The sequence below is a fragment of the Brassica napus genome, chromosome C7 (genome assembly GCF_020379485.1).
Source record: "Brassica napus cultivar Da-Ae chromosome C7, Da-Ae, whole genome shotgun sequence".
Lineage (NCBI taxonomy): Eukaryota > Viridiplantae > Streptophyta > Magnoliopsida > Brassicales > Brassicaceae > Brassica > Brassica napus.
Genome location: NC_063450.1, coordinates 20,112,017 through 20,127,182, shown reverse-complemented (window position 1 = coordinate 20,127,182; position 15,166 = coordinate 20,112,017). Strand labels below are relative to the sequence as shown.

General features: G+C 36.1%; 1 protein-coding gene across 1 annotated transcript; it reads left to right on the top strand.

The window, feature by feature from the left end:
* Positions 1-460: 460 nt before the first annotated feature.
* Positions 461-877, top strand: LOC125590476 (secreted RxLR effector protein 161-like). The gene has a single exon (XM_048764053.1). It carries the CDS (start codon positions 461-463, stop codon positions 875-877), a length of 417 nt encoding a protein of 138 aa, XP_048620010.1.
* Positions 878-15,166: the final 14,289 nt, after the last annotated feature.

Sequence of the window (15,166 nt, the reverse complement as noted above, 5' to 3'; positions counted from 1 at the left end):
GTGTACTGCAGGACTGAAGGAACCATCAGTGTACTGCAAGACTGGTTTTGAAAAGGAAGGAGAAGAGGATCGAGTGTATGTGTTACACAAGCCTTTATATAGGTTACGCCAGGCACCTAGGGCATGGAATGTGAAACACGATCAGGTTCTCAAGGAGATGAGATTTGAGAAGTGCACGAAGGAACCATCAGTGTACTGAAAGACTGAAGGAGGAGACGTCTTGATCATAGACATCTACGTTGATGACCTATTTGTGACGAGAACTTCGCTTAAGGTGATTAAGAAATTCAAGGAGGAGATGTCTAGGAAGTTCGAGATGTCTGATCTAGGTTAGCTAACGTACTACCTTGGCATAGAGGTGATTCAAAGAGCAGACATAATCAGAATAAAAAAAGAGAGGTATGCTCAAGGAATCATGTGTGATACAAAGATGGAAGCGTGTAACGCAACTTAAATTCCAATGGAGGCGAATATGAAGATCTCAAAAGCTGAAGATGAACGAGAGATAGATACTGCAGAGTTCAGAAGAATCATACGATGTTTGAGGTATCTGCTTCACACAAGACCCGACTTATGTTACACAGTTGGTGTTCTTAGTACCTACATGCACAATTTGAGAAACTCTCACGGACAAGCCATCAAACACATATTGTGGCATGTGAAAGGAGCAACAAACTTTAGTTTGTTCTTCAAGAGAGATGGGTCAAAGAGTATCGTTGGTTATAGTGACATCAGTCACAACATTGATCTCGATGCCGGGAGGACCATGTCAGGACATGTATTCTACTACGGCTCATCACTGATCACTTGGATGTCGCAGAAGCAGCAGACGGTTGCATTGTCATCATGCGAAGCAGAGTTCATGGCAGCAACATAAGCAGCGAAGCAAGCTATATGGATCAAGAAATTGTTGAGTGAGATACTAAGTAAAGAAGGCGAGAAGGTCAAGTTTAGGATCGACAACAAATCAGCCATTGCTCTAACGAAGAATCCAGTTTTCCATGGAAGGAGTAAGCATGTACTCAAGAAGTATCACTTCATTCGTGAGTGTGTGGAGAACATGCATAACAAAGTGGAGCATGTGCCGGGTGTTGAGCAGAAGGCCGACATCCTTACACTACAAGAAAAAGAGGTTTTTTATAGCGGAATAGGATAGCGTTTTTTCCGTTTATGCTATGGTTGATATATCATTTAATTTTGGATAGCGTTTCCGAAATGCAAACGCTATCTTTAGCTGGACCGATTTTTTTAAAATTTTTGTTACATACTTTATATAGCACTTCAGGTGAGAAACTCTATGATAGCATATTTTTAATAGCACATAACTCAAAACGTTATGTTTACCTGTTTGAATCCCTGAACCCTAAACAAAATTTTAAATTCTAAACATATTTTTAAACACTAAACTATAAAAACAAATCCTAAATCTAAAATATTTCCTATTCTGATTTTAAATGTTAAGTTTAAATTTAAAATTTTATATTTTCAAAATCTAGTTTCACTTTAAATTTCAAACCCTAAATCTTTAACATATTTTCAAACCTTAAACCCTTTATCCTATATCTAAACCTAATAACATAAACACTAAAGGTTACCTCAAAATCTCAAATCTCATATTTTCAAGTTTTAATAAAATAAAAGAAAAACTAAAAGATAACACTTATAAAAAATCTAACCCTTATACTCTCAAAACTCCAAACCCTTAAATCATAAACATAACCCTTAAATTTCAAACATTTAAAAAATCACCAAATTCAAAATCAGAAACATCTAAACTCTAAAGCATAAAACAAAATAATAAATTTAAAATCATAAACATAACTCTTAAATTTTTATAATATATTATCTTTAAAATTAGGCAAATTAAAGAATTTATAAGAATTGCGGTTGCTTTTTTCTATGGCCATTGATTAATTCTAATCTAAGGGTTAAAATTATCCTTTATCAATCTTCAACCTTCATTCTTATTGGTTAATTTTTTCACCTCAAAGATCTATATTGATGAAATATAATCTAAAGGCCACAATTTGTTCTCTCTCTTTTTCATTTATCTATCCTCTCATTAACGAAACATATCAACTCACTCCAGATCTGACAAAAAGAAAATAAAGTCTTTCCATATCCTTTTTTTTTCTACGATGTTTTCTCCTTCTTCACCACTCCCATTGATTTAGATCGACTTCTCCTCCGCCATGGTTACTCCCTCCCTGTTTTTCAACTGATGCTCTCAGTCCTCCTCTTCCTGTGGCGATGAATTGCACCCTTCCGTAGATGACATCAACAAGCCAATCGTCTGAACGATCCAACCGAGGACGATGACGAACACTGGTAGACAACTGTGGGCTGGAGCCGAGGAGATCGGATTGAAAGTATGGTACTTCGGTGGTAAAGAGGAGGTTCCCCACGAAGACCTCCCGAGATCTGACAAGCGACGTAAGACGACGAGGAATAAGAAAGAGGAGGATGTCGTGAGAAGAAGAGGAAGAGGAAAAAAATGTGAAGGTGGAGACGGTTCGAAGCTATCCTATGAAAACAAGGTTCTTTTGATTCTATGTAGTCTCCATTGCATTGGTTTTTGAACTCTCTGAATGCTCGTTACTTCTATTTGCAGGAGGATAACCCCAAAGTATCTTGTCCTCTTCTATTTAGTGTTACGACCGCAAGTGTCATGAGAAGTTGAATCTGGAACGGAGAAGATAACAATGGTGGCTGAGAAGATTAGATCTAGGTTTTTTTTAATTAGGGTTTAGGATTTTTTATTTTATTTAGATTTAGATTTTTGTAATACAATTTTAATTTATAAATCAATTTAAATTTATAAATTGCAATTTCTATAAATAATTTTATTATTTTCAATTTTTGTTTTTAATTTTTAACAAGAGAAACAATAACGCATAAAATACGTTATTAAAAAAATATTTAATAGCATGCATAAAACCGTTATGGTGTATCATAAAATGATAGCAGTGCGAAAACCGCTATTTAAAGTGTTAGATCTATTATGACGGGCGATGATACAACGCTTAACAAACCGCTATCCTATCGTTAGATAGCGTTATTTGTCCGCTATAAAAACGCGTTTTTCTTGTAGTGTTACGAAGCCATTAGTAAGGATTAAGTTCAAATAAATGAGGAGTTTAATCAGAGTTCAAGAAATTAAGTTCCCTAATTCAAATTGGAATTAAGGGGGGTGATTGTTGGATAATTCTAAGCTTGTGGAAACATAATATATTATTAGATGTTTAATATGTTAAGATAAACACCATAAGGAAATCTAGAAATAGGAAAAGTAAGTTTTCTATTTAGGTTAGATTTGTGTTTTCTATATCTCATATGTTAAAGAAAATTGTATTTCGTATAAATAGACGTCTAATGGACATGTGTGTTCCATAAGAGTTTTAAGAAAAATATTTTAAGCTTTAGTTTTTAGTAGTTTCTAAAGCAATAAAGAAAAGTTGTTCTTACTAATTCTTTTGTTTCTATAGATCTCTGAGATTTGATTACTGATTAGAACTTCTTAAGTCGTGATCCTTCGCTCTTCTACAATACTAATGAAGCGGTGATGAAACTCATCGGAGATAGATGGAAGTTAGATCGGAGAAAGTTTGATTCGTCACCGTCTGCCTGAGAATTTTGATTTGGACTTGCTAGATTCAGCTCGTAGACATGGTCAGCTTTGGGTTTCCGGTACTCCACCAGTTTATTTAAACAATTAGATTCCATCAAATGTCTATATATTTGAAACACAGTGAGGGATAGACTTGTTGTATGAAATTACGAAGATATCCATAAGAACATTTCCTTGTGAGGTTCAATATTTATGAACTTTCGTTGCTATGTTATGTACAACAACTGTTTTAGTGAGTTTAAGTGAATCTTAAGTTCTTTTTCTATTAGTTATTTGTTACGGTGATGTTGTTCATATTTCATCTGGTAGATTTTCAAATGGTGATCGGTTTCACATTTTCAAATGGTGATCGGTTTACATGGGGCCTACACATCGACATCCTTAGAACAATGTACATGTAGTAACAACAAAACAATGTACACATAGATACACATAGAAATAGAACTCTTCCTTAAAAACTTGCATGAACACAAACATTCATGGACATTATTAGTATCTATACATTCATGAACATTATTAGTATTTATCTATGTGTGCATCATCGATCTTTAGTTTTGTGTACATGTAGTTTATCAAACTCTTAAAGCATGTACACCGTCTAGGCATGTCCACGTGTACAATGCTGCGTTTCTTCTACAAATATCCATGTGTACACCTGTGGTGCTTTGTCACTGACCTTCTTTTGGTGCTTGGTGTTTGTCACCGATGTCACTGATCTTGCTCTTGTATTTTTTTTTTTTTTTCATGGACAACTGATGTCATGCTATTCTGTGTACAAACTAGCATAGACATGTTATTAATGTGCACATATAATAAATATTCTTCGACGGTAAGTTAGCATGTTTTCTATGTACAATGATTTTCTGTGTACAAAATACTTTTGTTAGGTTGTTGCTATTTCTTCGTGTCCACATTTTGTTGTCCACCACCATCCACGCTCTATTGTTAGCAGAGACCATAAGGTTTGTGTCTATGACTCCATGCCATCAAAAACTTGTAACTGAATTAAAAATAATAAAGATCTTGTCAAACAAACCTAAAGGAAGCAATAGCTTTTGAGAACCAGACCACCGACAAGCCCAGCTTCGGAAATCACTGAGAGGTTCATGGTGGAATCGCCAGTTGCGACTGCAAGACGAGGATAGGATTTCAATTCCAGCTTGAACACACCAGAATGAGTGAAATTAGTCTAGTTTGCTGTGTTATAATTAGTTGAGGGCTTTCTTGTCTTTTCCTTACACTAAACAACCTTAGTAGTAAAAACTGACTCAAAATGTAATAAAAACTCAAAAAATGACATGCTGTTATGAATCATGAAGTGGATGGTCCATAACTTAGACCATACAAGTTCAAGACTAGAGTTTATTGGAGGTTTACATCCAGTCACATGGAAGACCCATTTAACCATAGTCTTTATGAGTTTGACCATGTCATTATGTAGATTATCTTTGTAATCAATTTTCCTTTTGACTCCACCTTGTATGAACCACTATATATAGTGGTGTAAGCAATAAGAAATATACAACACATTCTCACAAATCTTCTCTCAAATCTTAACACGTTATCAGCACGAGACTCTCTCCACATGAGCAATCCCATCCGCCGGCGATCATCTCTTTTCCGGCCATCTCTTCCGGCCCTAGCCTTGCTCCGTCGGCCAAGTTTATCCCTCTCACGGTTTTCCGGCCAGCTCCTCCACCTCTCTCTCAACCACCTCAATCCGCGGATCACTCTCTCTCTCTCTCACGGTGGTCCATTAAGAATCCTTGTGGTGTAAAAGATAAACTAATCAAAACCTAAAGATCTAAGAACATCATATATCTGAATCTTGGATCTATATGAATCCTAAAACTTATAAAAATCTATAGATCTAAAATTATCTCAAATATTAATCTTGAATCTAAGATCTATATGAATTTTAATTCTAAAATTATTTGAATATCTAAAGATCTAAGAATCTCTAAAAACTTATAAAACTTATTAATAATCTAAGATCTATATGAATCTTGTTTCTAAGAACTATTTGAATCATAAAAAAATATTAGAGAAAATCATAAAATCATAAGCCTTTAAATCGGCTCTCCCTTTTTCCCCTATTTGATCCGACCTTAAATCCGGATTGTCTAAAGGATCAAAACCCATAATCAAACCCTTTGATCATCCGCATGATCACCAGCTATTCTAGCAGGATGAATAAACCGGCCATCAAAAACCTCACCATCAAAATCCTTAAATCTAGATATGTATCTTGATGGCCATTATACATATCAATCCCCTAAATCCTTCTTGTTTGGTTTTCTCAACCAGCAAATCCAAAATTCAAAACAATCAAAAACATCCTGAGCCATATTCGGCCAGATTCTTTGAAAATCAGTCAAACCAAATAAAATCGAAATAAATCCTAATCAATGCATATCTTTGACCATTGATGTTTGTTTTTGTAACTGATAAAATTTTAAAAACTTGTCTGATTTTATAAATGCGTATTTAATTTTTATAAATGCATATTTGATTTTAATAAATGCATATCTTTGCTTAGGTAGTATTTTAAATATTATAACCTATAGTCTTGATTTAAATTAATATGTCATAAGATAAAATAAATTCTGGTTTGATATCATTTGATCACATTATTGTTTGTCAAAATTTATCTATATCTTAACCGGCCTTGAAATCGGTTCATTATAGTTTGAACAAATGATATAAATTTATCTTATACCAACCTTAAAATCGGATTTTGTGATGATTAAATCATATACTGAACCATTGATCACATAGTTGCTTGTTAAATTAATCTTGATCTAAAACCATCCTTGAAGACTGATTTAGTGATGATTGAATTATATACTGATCTTATATGCATACCTGATAGCATCTATTAGATTAGTAAATCATTAGATCAAACTTAGATTATTTTGAACCAACCTTTTTCCATGCATCCTATTGTCATTTTGTTAAAACCGATCATGCATGCTTGCATATCATTGACTATTCTGATCATGGTGCATTTAAATTAAAATTTAATTGATTCATATTGCTTGCATCTAATTGATTCATATTATTTGCATCTAATTAGATTAAATCGGTTATTGTTTAAACTAAGCATGTTTGCTTTAATTGAAATAATAAACCTGCCTTGAAACCAAATTGATTGAAAATCTAATTGAATTTGTTCTAGACATATCCTGAAAATTATAAAATTTTCTTGTCTTGGTTTACCCTGTAAAAGGGGAAAGGAATCGGTTTTTGCTTTATGATCTTTGAAAACCAAATATCCTCATGCATTAGGAATCACATATAGATTGTTTAAGTCCAACGCTTAGTTCTGAACATGCATTCAGCTATTTCTTGATCCATGCATTTGCTTGATTTCATCCATCTTGCTTGATCTCATTTAATAAAATGATGATTGATCCTAATTCAAATTCTAAAGGGCCTTAATACCCTATATATATAATCAATCCAATTTTAATTATAATTAAAAGGATTACTAGATGAAATGATCAATTGATCATTCTCATACTAAGATTGCTTAAGCAAATGGATTATATGATTTGGGGGAAAGCCTTATTGAAATCATATACATTGATTTATTCTATTGCTTACATAGAATTCTTAGTGCTTGAATTACTCGTTAAATATTCAGATGTCGAGATTTGAACCCTCAGATTACTCTGCCATAAATCTCTCTGGAGATAATTACCTAGAATGGGTAAAAAATACTCTTGTTGCCCTGAGATCCAGAGGACTCGGACAATGCATCAATGAGTACAATGATATCATTGACAGTGAAAGGCATAGAGCTATAACGATTATTCGTTATCATCTCACTGAGGAACTAAGAGACATGTATGTCCATGTTGAGGATCCTTGTGACCTTTGGTTACAGTTAAGGAAAAGGTCCAAACCAGTATCGTGGCAAAAGGCCAACCATGAATGGAAGATCCTCGAATTCCAGGATTTTGAATCCATGGACAAATATAATTCTGCTATGATGGATATTGCTTATAGTCTTGAACTATGTGGTGAAAGGATAACACATTATTCTTTATTATATAAGACCTACTCCACATTCCATCCAAAGGATGTGCTGTTGTTACACACGGCTAAGAAGTTCACCACTTATAATGACCTTTTGTCATATCTTTTGGCTTCTGAACAAAGAAAGCAGAAAATCAAAGATACCATCAATAGATTTGACAAGCTTCAGAAAAGATACATTGAGCTAAAGAATAATGAGATGAGGCCTCCTATAGCTGATGAAGCTGAAGTTGAGCGACATATAGCAACACATGCATTGTGAAGGCCATATTATATAATTGTCTTTTAACATTCTCATTTTCATGTTTCCTGAGTTTATGTTTCATGAATTGCTTTGATACTTTGCTTTATACACGACTTCATTAATAAAATGAATTGTTTTGAGTTCATGATCATTATCTTATTCAAACTGTTGTTTGATAAGAAACTATATTTATATGCCTTTATTGTGCCAAGATAAATATGATTAAGGATTAATACCCCAACTCACTTTTCCAAAGAGTTCAAAGAAGCCTTTGACAAATGGCACGACATGCTCTGCCATCCAGGCTCAGTTATAAAATACTCTTGAACTCAACTGGACATTCCTTGAAAGAAAGGAAAAGAAGCTCGACCAAGGCTTTGACTAAATGACATTATATTCACTCTATAAGGTCCATTGAATTAAGAAGAAAAAATGGTTTCCAACAATGGACAAAAGGGAATAAGAGTACCTAAATTAAAATCGCCTAAGTGGTCGAGACTACATTCTCTATTGATCTAGTGATCAATATGATATTAGGCAAATAGTCAGGGCAATCATGTTTGATTAACCCACGAAATTTATCACTTAGATGGCATTACCATACTTAGCCATTCGGATTATGATGCAAATTTTTAAAAGGGCAAAAATGTTATCCCATAAGATCTCACGTGTGTGCAATATATCTATTCACAAGGGAATTTATTGTCCCAAGCACCACAAATTAGAGTATGTTCATGAGGGGGAGTGAGGACAAATCCCATGATACATGACAATACTAAAATCCGTATAAAGACCATATTACATATTAGTTGAATTTGATATAAAGACCATTACCTATAAGGTTTAAATTCTAAAAGTTCATATGCTTGGGGACACCATGAGTTATAAAAAAATGAACCTGCATCAGGCCATAGTAATTATATCAGGCCATATAAGTGATCATAGATATTCCCACCTCAGACTGATATGGGTCATGAGTCCAGACATATATCATCTTAAGATATTATGAAAGAATCCACCACAAATATATGTGCCATCTAAGATCATGTGATCTTAGAATCTCATAAAGAGGATTGGGAATATATGTTGGATATATATTATGAATATACTTTCTCCATAAGTTTAAAAGAAACCTTGAGCCAAAATGGGTGATCTAATTATAGGCCAAGGAACAAGGATTACATAAGGTTTATGAATCCGAATATCCAACAATGAAAGGAGAAAAGTAATAAGCTGGTATAAAGAATGATAAAGGATGGTATCTACCATCTGGTATCAACCATCAATGTCTTGGCAAAGATCCTCGGACTAGAAAATAATTTATAGACGTCCATATGCTACAATGATAGCAAAATAAAATGCCAGACACATTGACCCGAGAGAAAGAATGACTATGTCATCCCTGCTTAGCACCACACGGTTTTGATGTCTTAAAGACACAACCAAGTTGCTACAAAGTCTATATAAGGTAGACCAAATAAATATTCCAAATAAAGTTCCATAAATTCTAAAGGAACCTCGGAAAGAAAGAAAGGTGCATGTGATAAAATCCGAGTTTTATTAAAGGAAACCATTCCAGACATTGAGATATAAGGCTGGCCAGCTGAACAACTAGGTACCATACCATATAGATTGGGACGCCAAGTTATAAGGTTATTAAGGTCCTAGATAATGAAATCTCAAATTGATTTATACCATGTCTGGAACTAAAAAGAACTATATATATATATATATATATATAAGTGTGTCGACACATACATTCATAGAAAATGCGCAAGTATGTAGCACATGAATACAAAGATATGTATCGAGGATCATAAACCCACATAAGAGTACTCATAATGAATAATGAAAGAAACATGAGGTTTAAAGTGATATATAAAAGGCGTATTGTATTGGCCATGAATATGTAAATGCCATATGATGCCCAGTGAATATATAAATCCTGAAAGAAGGATAAATCGTGAGACAGATCGGGAAAAGTCTATATAATCTAATGTGGTGGATACTACTACATATGATGTCTGTAAGAAATTCAAAAGATATAGTATGCTATATATGACTCACTGGATGATGATGATAATATTATTGGTACCAAAAGGTTTACCAAACGGTATTGAGCTCAGAATCAAAAGATGAGAAAAGAAGTTCTCTTGAACAACATTTTCCTAAAGTTGTTCATGGATTGAATTAAATTACTACATGTAAGCAAGTGAAGAGTTCTATAAGAACAATTCAAATCAGTCCATAGAGGAATTTTAAATTCCTTGTGTTTTATACTAACCAGCCTAAGATAGGTTAAATGGTTATTCATTAAACCTTTGAAAATGTTATAGACCATCACCACAAATTAGCCAAATTTTGGTAATACTTATGGTTGGTCGAATTCTCAGCATGAACCAACCAAGTTGTGGTATGAATGAATAAGCTATCATAAAGATAAGCTATAAGATCAAAGTTCATCTTTGAACAAAAGGTATAGGACCACATTATGCGTCCATATGCGACCCAACGGGTCCGACCATCATATATGAAGATAATACAGCTTGCATTGCTCAACTCAAAGACGGGTATATCAAAGGTGACCGAACCAAACGTATTCTACCCAAGTTCTTCTTTACCCATGAGTTGCAGAAAGCTGGAGAGATCAACGTCCTTCAGATCCGGTCTACTGAAAACTCAGCCGATCTCTTCACCAAATCATTGCCCTCTTGCACATTCAGGAAGTTCACGCAACAAGATTGGCACGCGTAGACTCAAGGACCTTCAGTGATGTCCAAATCAGGGGGAGTAATGTGTGTTGTACTCTTTTTCCATTCTCTGGTTTCCCTTTTTACCACATTGGGTTTTGGGTTTTCCGGGAGAGGTTTTAATGAGGCAACATTAGCATGTTACAAACCCTATATGGTTATGGCATCCAAGGGGGAGTGTTATGAATCATGAAGTGGATGGTCCATAACCTAGACCATACAAGTTCAAGACTAGAGTCCATTGGGGGTTTACATCCAGCCACATGGAATACCCATTCAACCTTAGTCTTTATGAGTTTGACCATGTCATTATGTAGAGTATCTTTGTAATCAATTATCCCTTTGACTCCACCTTGTATGAACCACTATATATAGTGGTGTAAGCAATAAGAAATATACAACACATTTTCACGAATCTTCTCTCAAATCTTAACACATGCAATGTAAAAAATTAGCGACTATAAAGGGGATTGTAGGGTTATTTCTCGATCTCCTATTTGTTAGCTGGATTCATGTTTGTTTCAATTTTAAGGCAAACACATTTTATTCCATCTTTTCTTTTAATAAACTTCAGTGTGTAAGTGAAACTTACACAATATTTTTCTTCTCTTACAAACATAGTCACTCACGTAATTGAAGATCATCTTTAAGTGCTTCTAATAGTTTTGATCGATGTTTATGATGCTGGTTTTTTTGCTTGAGGTAGTAGTGAGGATTTAGAAATCGACATATCTAGTGTACATATAGTTGTGAGATAGTACTCGCTTTAGCAATGGTGGTGCATTGTGATAGATTTTAGTTATCTAGAATTCTTGTAACAACGTAAACACTCTTTATTATCAATATGAATGGAAAGTACAGCTCGAGTATGAATCGATCTAAGCTTTCATAACTAACTCAGATCAGATTCTTCAGTCTCATAACGACTGAGGTGTAAAGACTCATAACGTCAATTTCAAACAACATCAAGCATAAACTCTCTACTCATTCTCCTCATCCTTTATATAGATCACTTCACTCTCATTTGAGCTAACTGTAAACTCTCTCTCTCAAACAGAAGCTCTGCTTCCACCCTCTTCATTTGAATCAGCAACCGTACTTGCCACGTCATCCTCATCTGCTATCTCTTTTCCCTTCTTTCTTCGGTAGTATGCTACTTTATACCTATCAATACTTTCTCCAACAAAACCAAGCTTGCCCTCAAGCTTGTTACTTGGAAACTGCGCAATGAATTGTATATAAGACATCCAAGAATTCTCCTCTGCTGGTTTGCCCCGCCAAGTCACCAATAGTTCAAGCGTCCCATGCGAATCATATCATTTGTCAATCACATCCGAAGGAAGCATATCTTCTTGAGAACCTTCCAAACACACACGAGGTAACAGTTCCTGCTCCAACTCAAAATTGCGAGTAGAACCCTTCTCAAACGGCAATAACGAAGGCCGTTCGCGACCGTAGACCACTTTGAAAGGTGTCATCTGGAGTGAGCTATGGAATGTTGTATTAAACCAAAGCTCAGACCAAGACAAGTATTTGGACCAAGTTCTCGGATGTTCAGACGCAAAACAACGTAAATAAGTTTCCAGACAGCGGTTGAGAACTTCGGACTGACCATCAGTCTGAGGATGAAAGACAGTGCTATACTGTAGCTTTGTCCCTGCTAACCTGAAGATCTCAGTCCAGAAAGCACTTAAAAATATATGATCTCGATCAGAAGTGATGCTTCTCGGGAACCCGTGTAAATGCACAATGTCTTTGGCAAATGTCTTAGCCACATCTGCTGCCGAAAACGGATAATGCAGAGAAATGAAGTGAGCATATTTACTTAACCGATCAATGACCACCAATATCACATTGACACCCGCAGAAGTAGGTAGTCCCTCTATAAAGTCCATATTTATGTCTTCCAAAATCCTCTGAGGAACCGGTAATGGCTGAAGGAGACCTGCCGGTGAAAGTGTTGAGTGCTTATCAGTTTGACAGAATCTACAATTAGCTACATATTCCTGCACTATGCAATAAATCTGAGTCCAATAGAAAGAACGCTGAATTCACATGACCGTCTTTTAAACACCGGAGTGACCACCTGCTTTGCTATCATGACACTCAGAGAGTATGAGGGGAATAAAGCGTAATGTTGCCGCGATAACCAAACGATGTTTGGACCAGAGCCTTCCCTCAATCACTTGTAACTTCTCTGATTTTACTGATCCCTCCTTAACCTTTCGGATCATCAACTGAATATACTCATCATTGCTTGACTCGTTATCCAGCTTTTTCCACTGTATTACAGAAGGGACCATAACCGCCAACAGCAAAGATGAAACAGACATACACCTAAATAACCCATCTGCCGCTTTATTCTCGCATCCAGGTTTATAGAATATTTCGAAATCAAATCCAAGTAACCGTGTTAACCATTTCTGATATTCCAAATTGACCTCCTTCTGCTCAAGTAGATATTTGAGACTGCGGTGATCTGTATGAACCTCAAACTTACGCCCAATCAAGTAGTGTTTCCACTTCCTTACTGCCATGACGATAGCCATTAGTTCTCTTTCATATGCTGGTTTGAGTTGTTCTCTGTCCGTTAACGCATGACTGAAAAATGCTATCGGCCGTTTGTCTTGCATAAGTACAGCACCAACAACCACCCCTGAAGCATCGGATTCCAACACAAAAGTCTTCTCAAAGTTTGGTAACGCCAATTTCCGGTGCTGATACCATCGCTTGTTTCAGCTTATCAAACGTAATATGAGTCTCACTGGTCCAACCAAACTGATCTCATTTCAACAAGGAAGTGAGAGGACGAGCCAAAACGCCGTAGTATCTGAAAAAAATTCTATAATACCCTGTCAGACCCAAAAAAACCAGAAGTTGCTTGGTCGTAGTTGGTATAGGCCATTGGCGCATCGCTTCTGTCTTGGACTTGTCTGTTGCCACACCTTCTGCGGAAATAATATGTCCCAAGTACTCAACTTGAGAGACCGTAAATGTACACTTCTTGTGATTCGTAAATATCTTCTGATCACGCAAGACTTGTATAACCAATCTCAACTGCTCCAAGTGATCCGAGAGATTCTTGCTGAATATCAAGATATCATCGAAGAAGAATAATACAAAATTCCTCAAAAATGGCTTGAAAACCATATTCATCAGAGCTTGAAATGTCGCAGGAGCATTAGTCAAGCCAAATGGCATGACTAAGAACTCATAATGACCCTCCAAAGTGTAAAATGCAGTCTTCTTGATATATTCTTCTGACATTCTGATCTGATGATAACCTGACCGAAGATCCAGCTTAGTAAAAACGGAAGCGCCATGAAGCTCATCCAGAAGCTGATCAATAACAGGGATATGATATTTATCCGGTATGGTGGCTCTGTTTAATGCCGTGTAGTCGATACAAAAACAAAAGGAACCGTCTTTTTTTTCACTAACAGGACCGGACTAGAGAATGGGCTGTTGCTTGGTCTGATTATTCCCGAAGCTAACATATCAGCGACCATTTGTTCCATCATAATTTTACTTGCGTGCGGATACCTATACGGTCGCACTGAGACTGCAGTCACTCCAGGAGAAAGCATTATCGAGTGTTCTTTACCCCTTATTGGAGGTAATCCCGAAGGTACTGCAAAGACATTTGAGAACTGCTCCAGTAATGCATTTAACCCAGAGCTTGGAACGCAAGTTGTTGATGGAGATGTATCTGGTTTCATGGACGTGACGCTCGAGGTAGCCATCAACACTACTTCTTCTTGATGACGACCAAGATATATTGGAGTTAGTGACTTACAGGAGAGTTTGTCACAGTGCAGGGACTCATCGCCGTACAGTGTGACTCTCTTCCCTTTATAAACAAATGAACATACTTGTTGCTTCCAATCAACCTCGCATAAGCCAAGTGTTTCCAGCCACTGAACTTCAAGGATCACATCCACGTTTCCCAGTTCTAAAGAGATGAAGTCAGACGTGAAGTCGGTTTGATTGAGTTTGAAAGTTACAGCCTTAATCATCCTGAAAGCTTTGACTGCAACTCCATTCCCCAACAACACGTCTAGGCCGCTATCAGCACAAACTTTCAAGTGCAGCCTGTTCACAATTTTAGGAGAAATAAAATTGTGTGAAGCTCCGCTATCGAGCATGACTATCACCTCTTTGTTGTTAATACAACCTCGCAGCTTTGTCGTCTTTGGCGAATCCAATCCTAAGAATGAACTGAACGACAGCGTGCGTAATTCTTGAGCAGCTACAAAGTAATCTTCGTCCTCTGTGTCTTTTAGCTGATCAACCGTGAAGAAATGTTCGACATCAACGATCCAATCGTGCATAGTGCTACCTTCGAATCTATGCATTTCCAATTTCTTCAACATGTGTTCACGATTCACAAGATTCAATTGACCAGATCGATAACCTAGCTGAGATTCATCCCGATTTCGTTCCCAGTTACGAACCGGTACCTGATTTTCTCGATTCGAAGCCTCCAGATGATATCGGTGATCC

Coding starts and splice junctions, on each gene's coding strand:
- LOC125590476 (XM_048764053.1), top strand. CDS start 461: ATGGAGGCGAATATGAAGATCTCAAAAGCTGAAGATGAACGAGAGATA.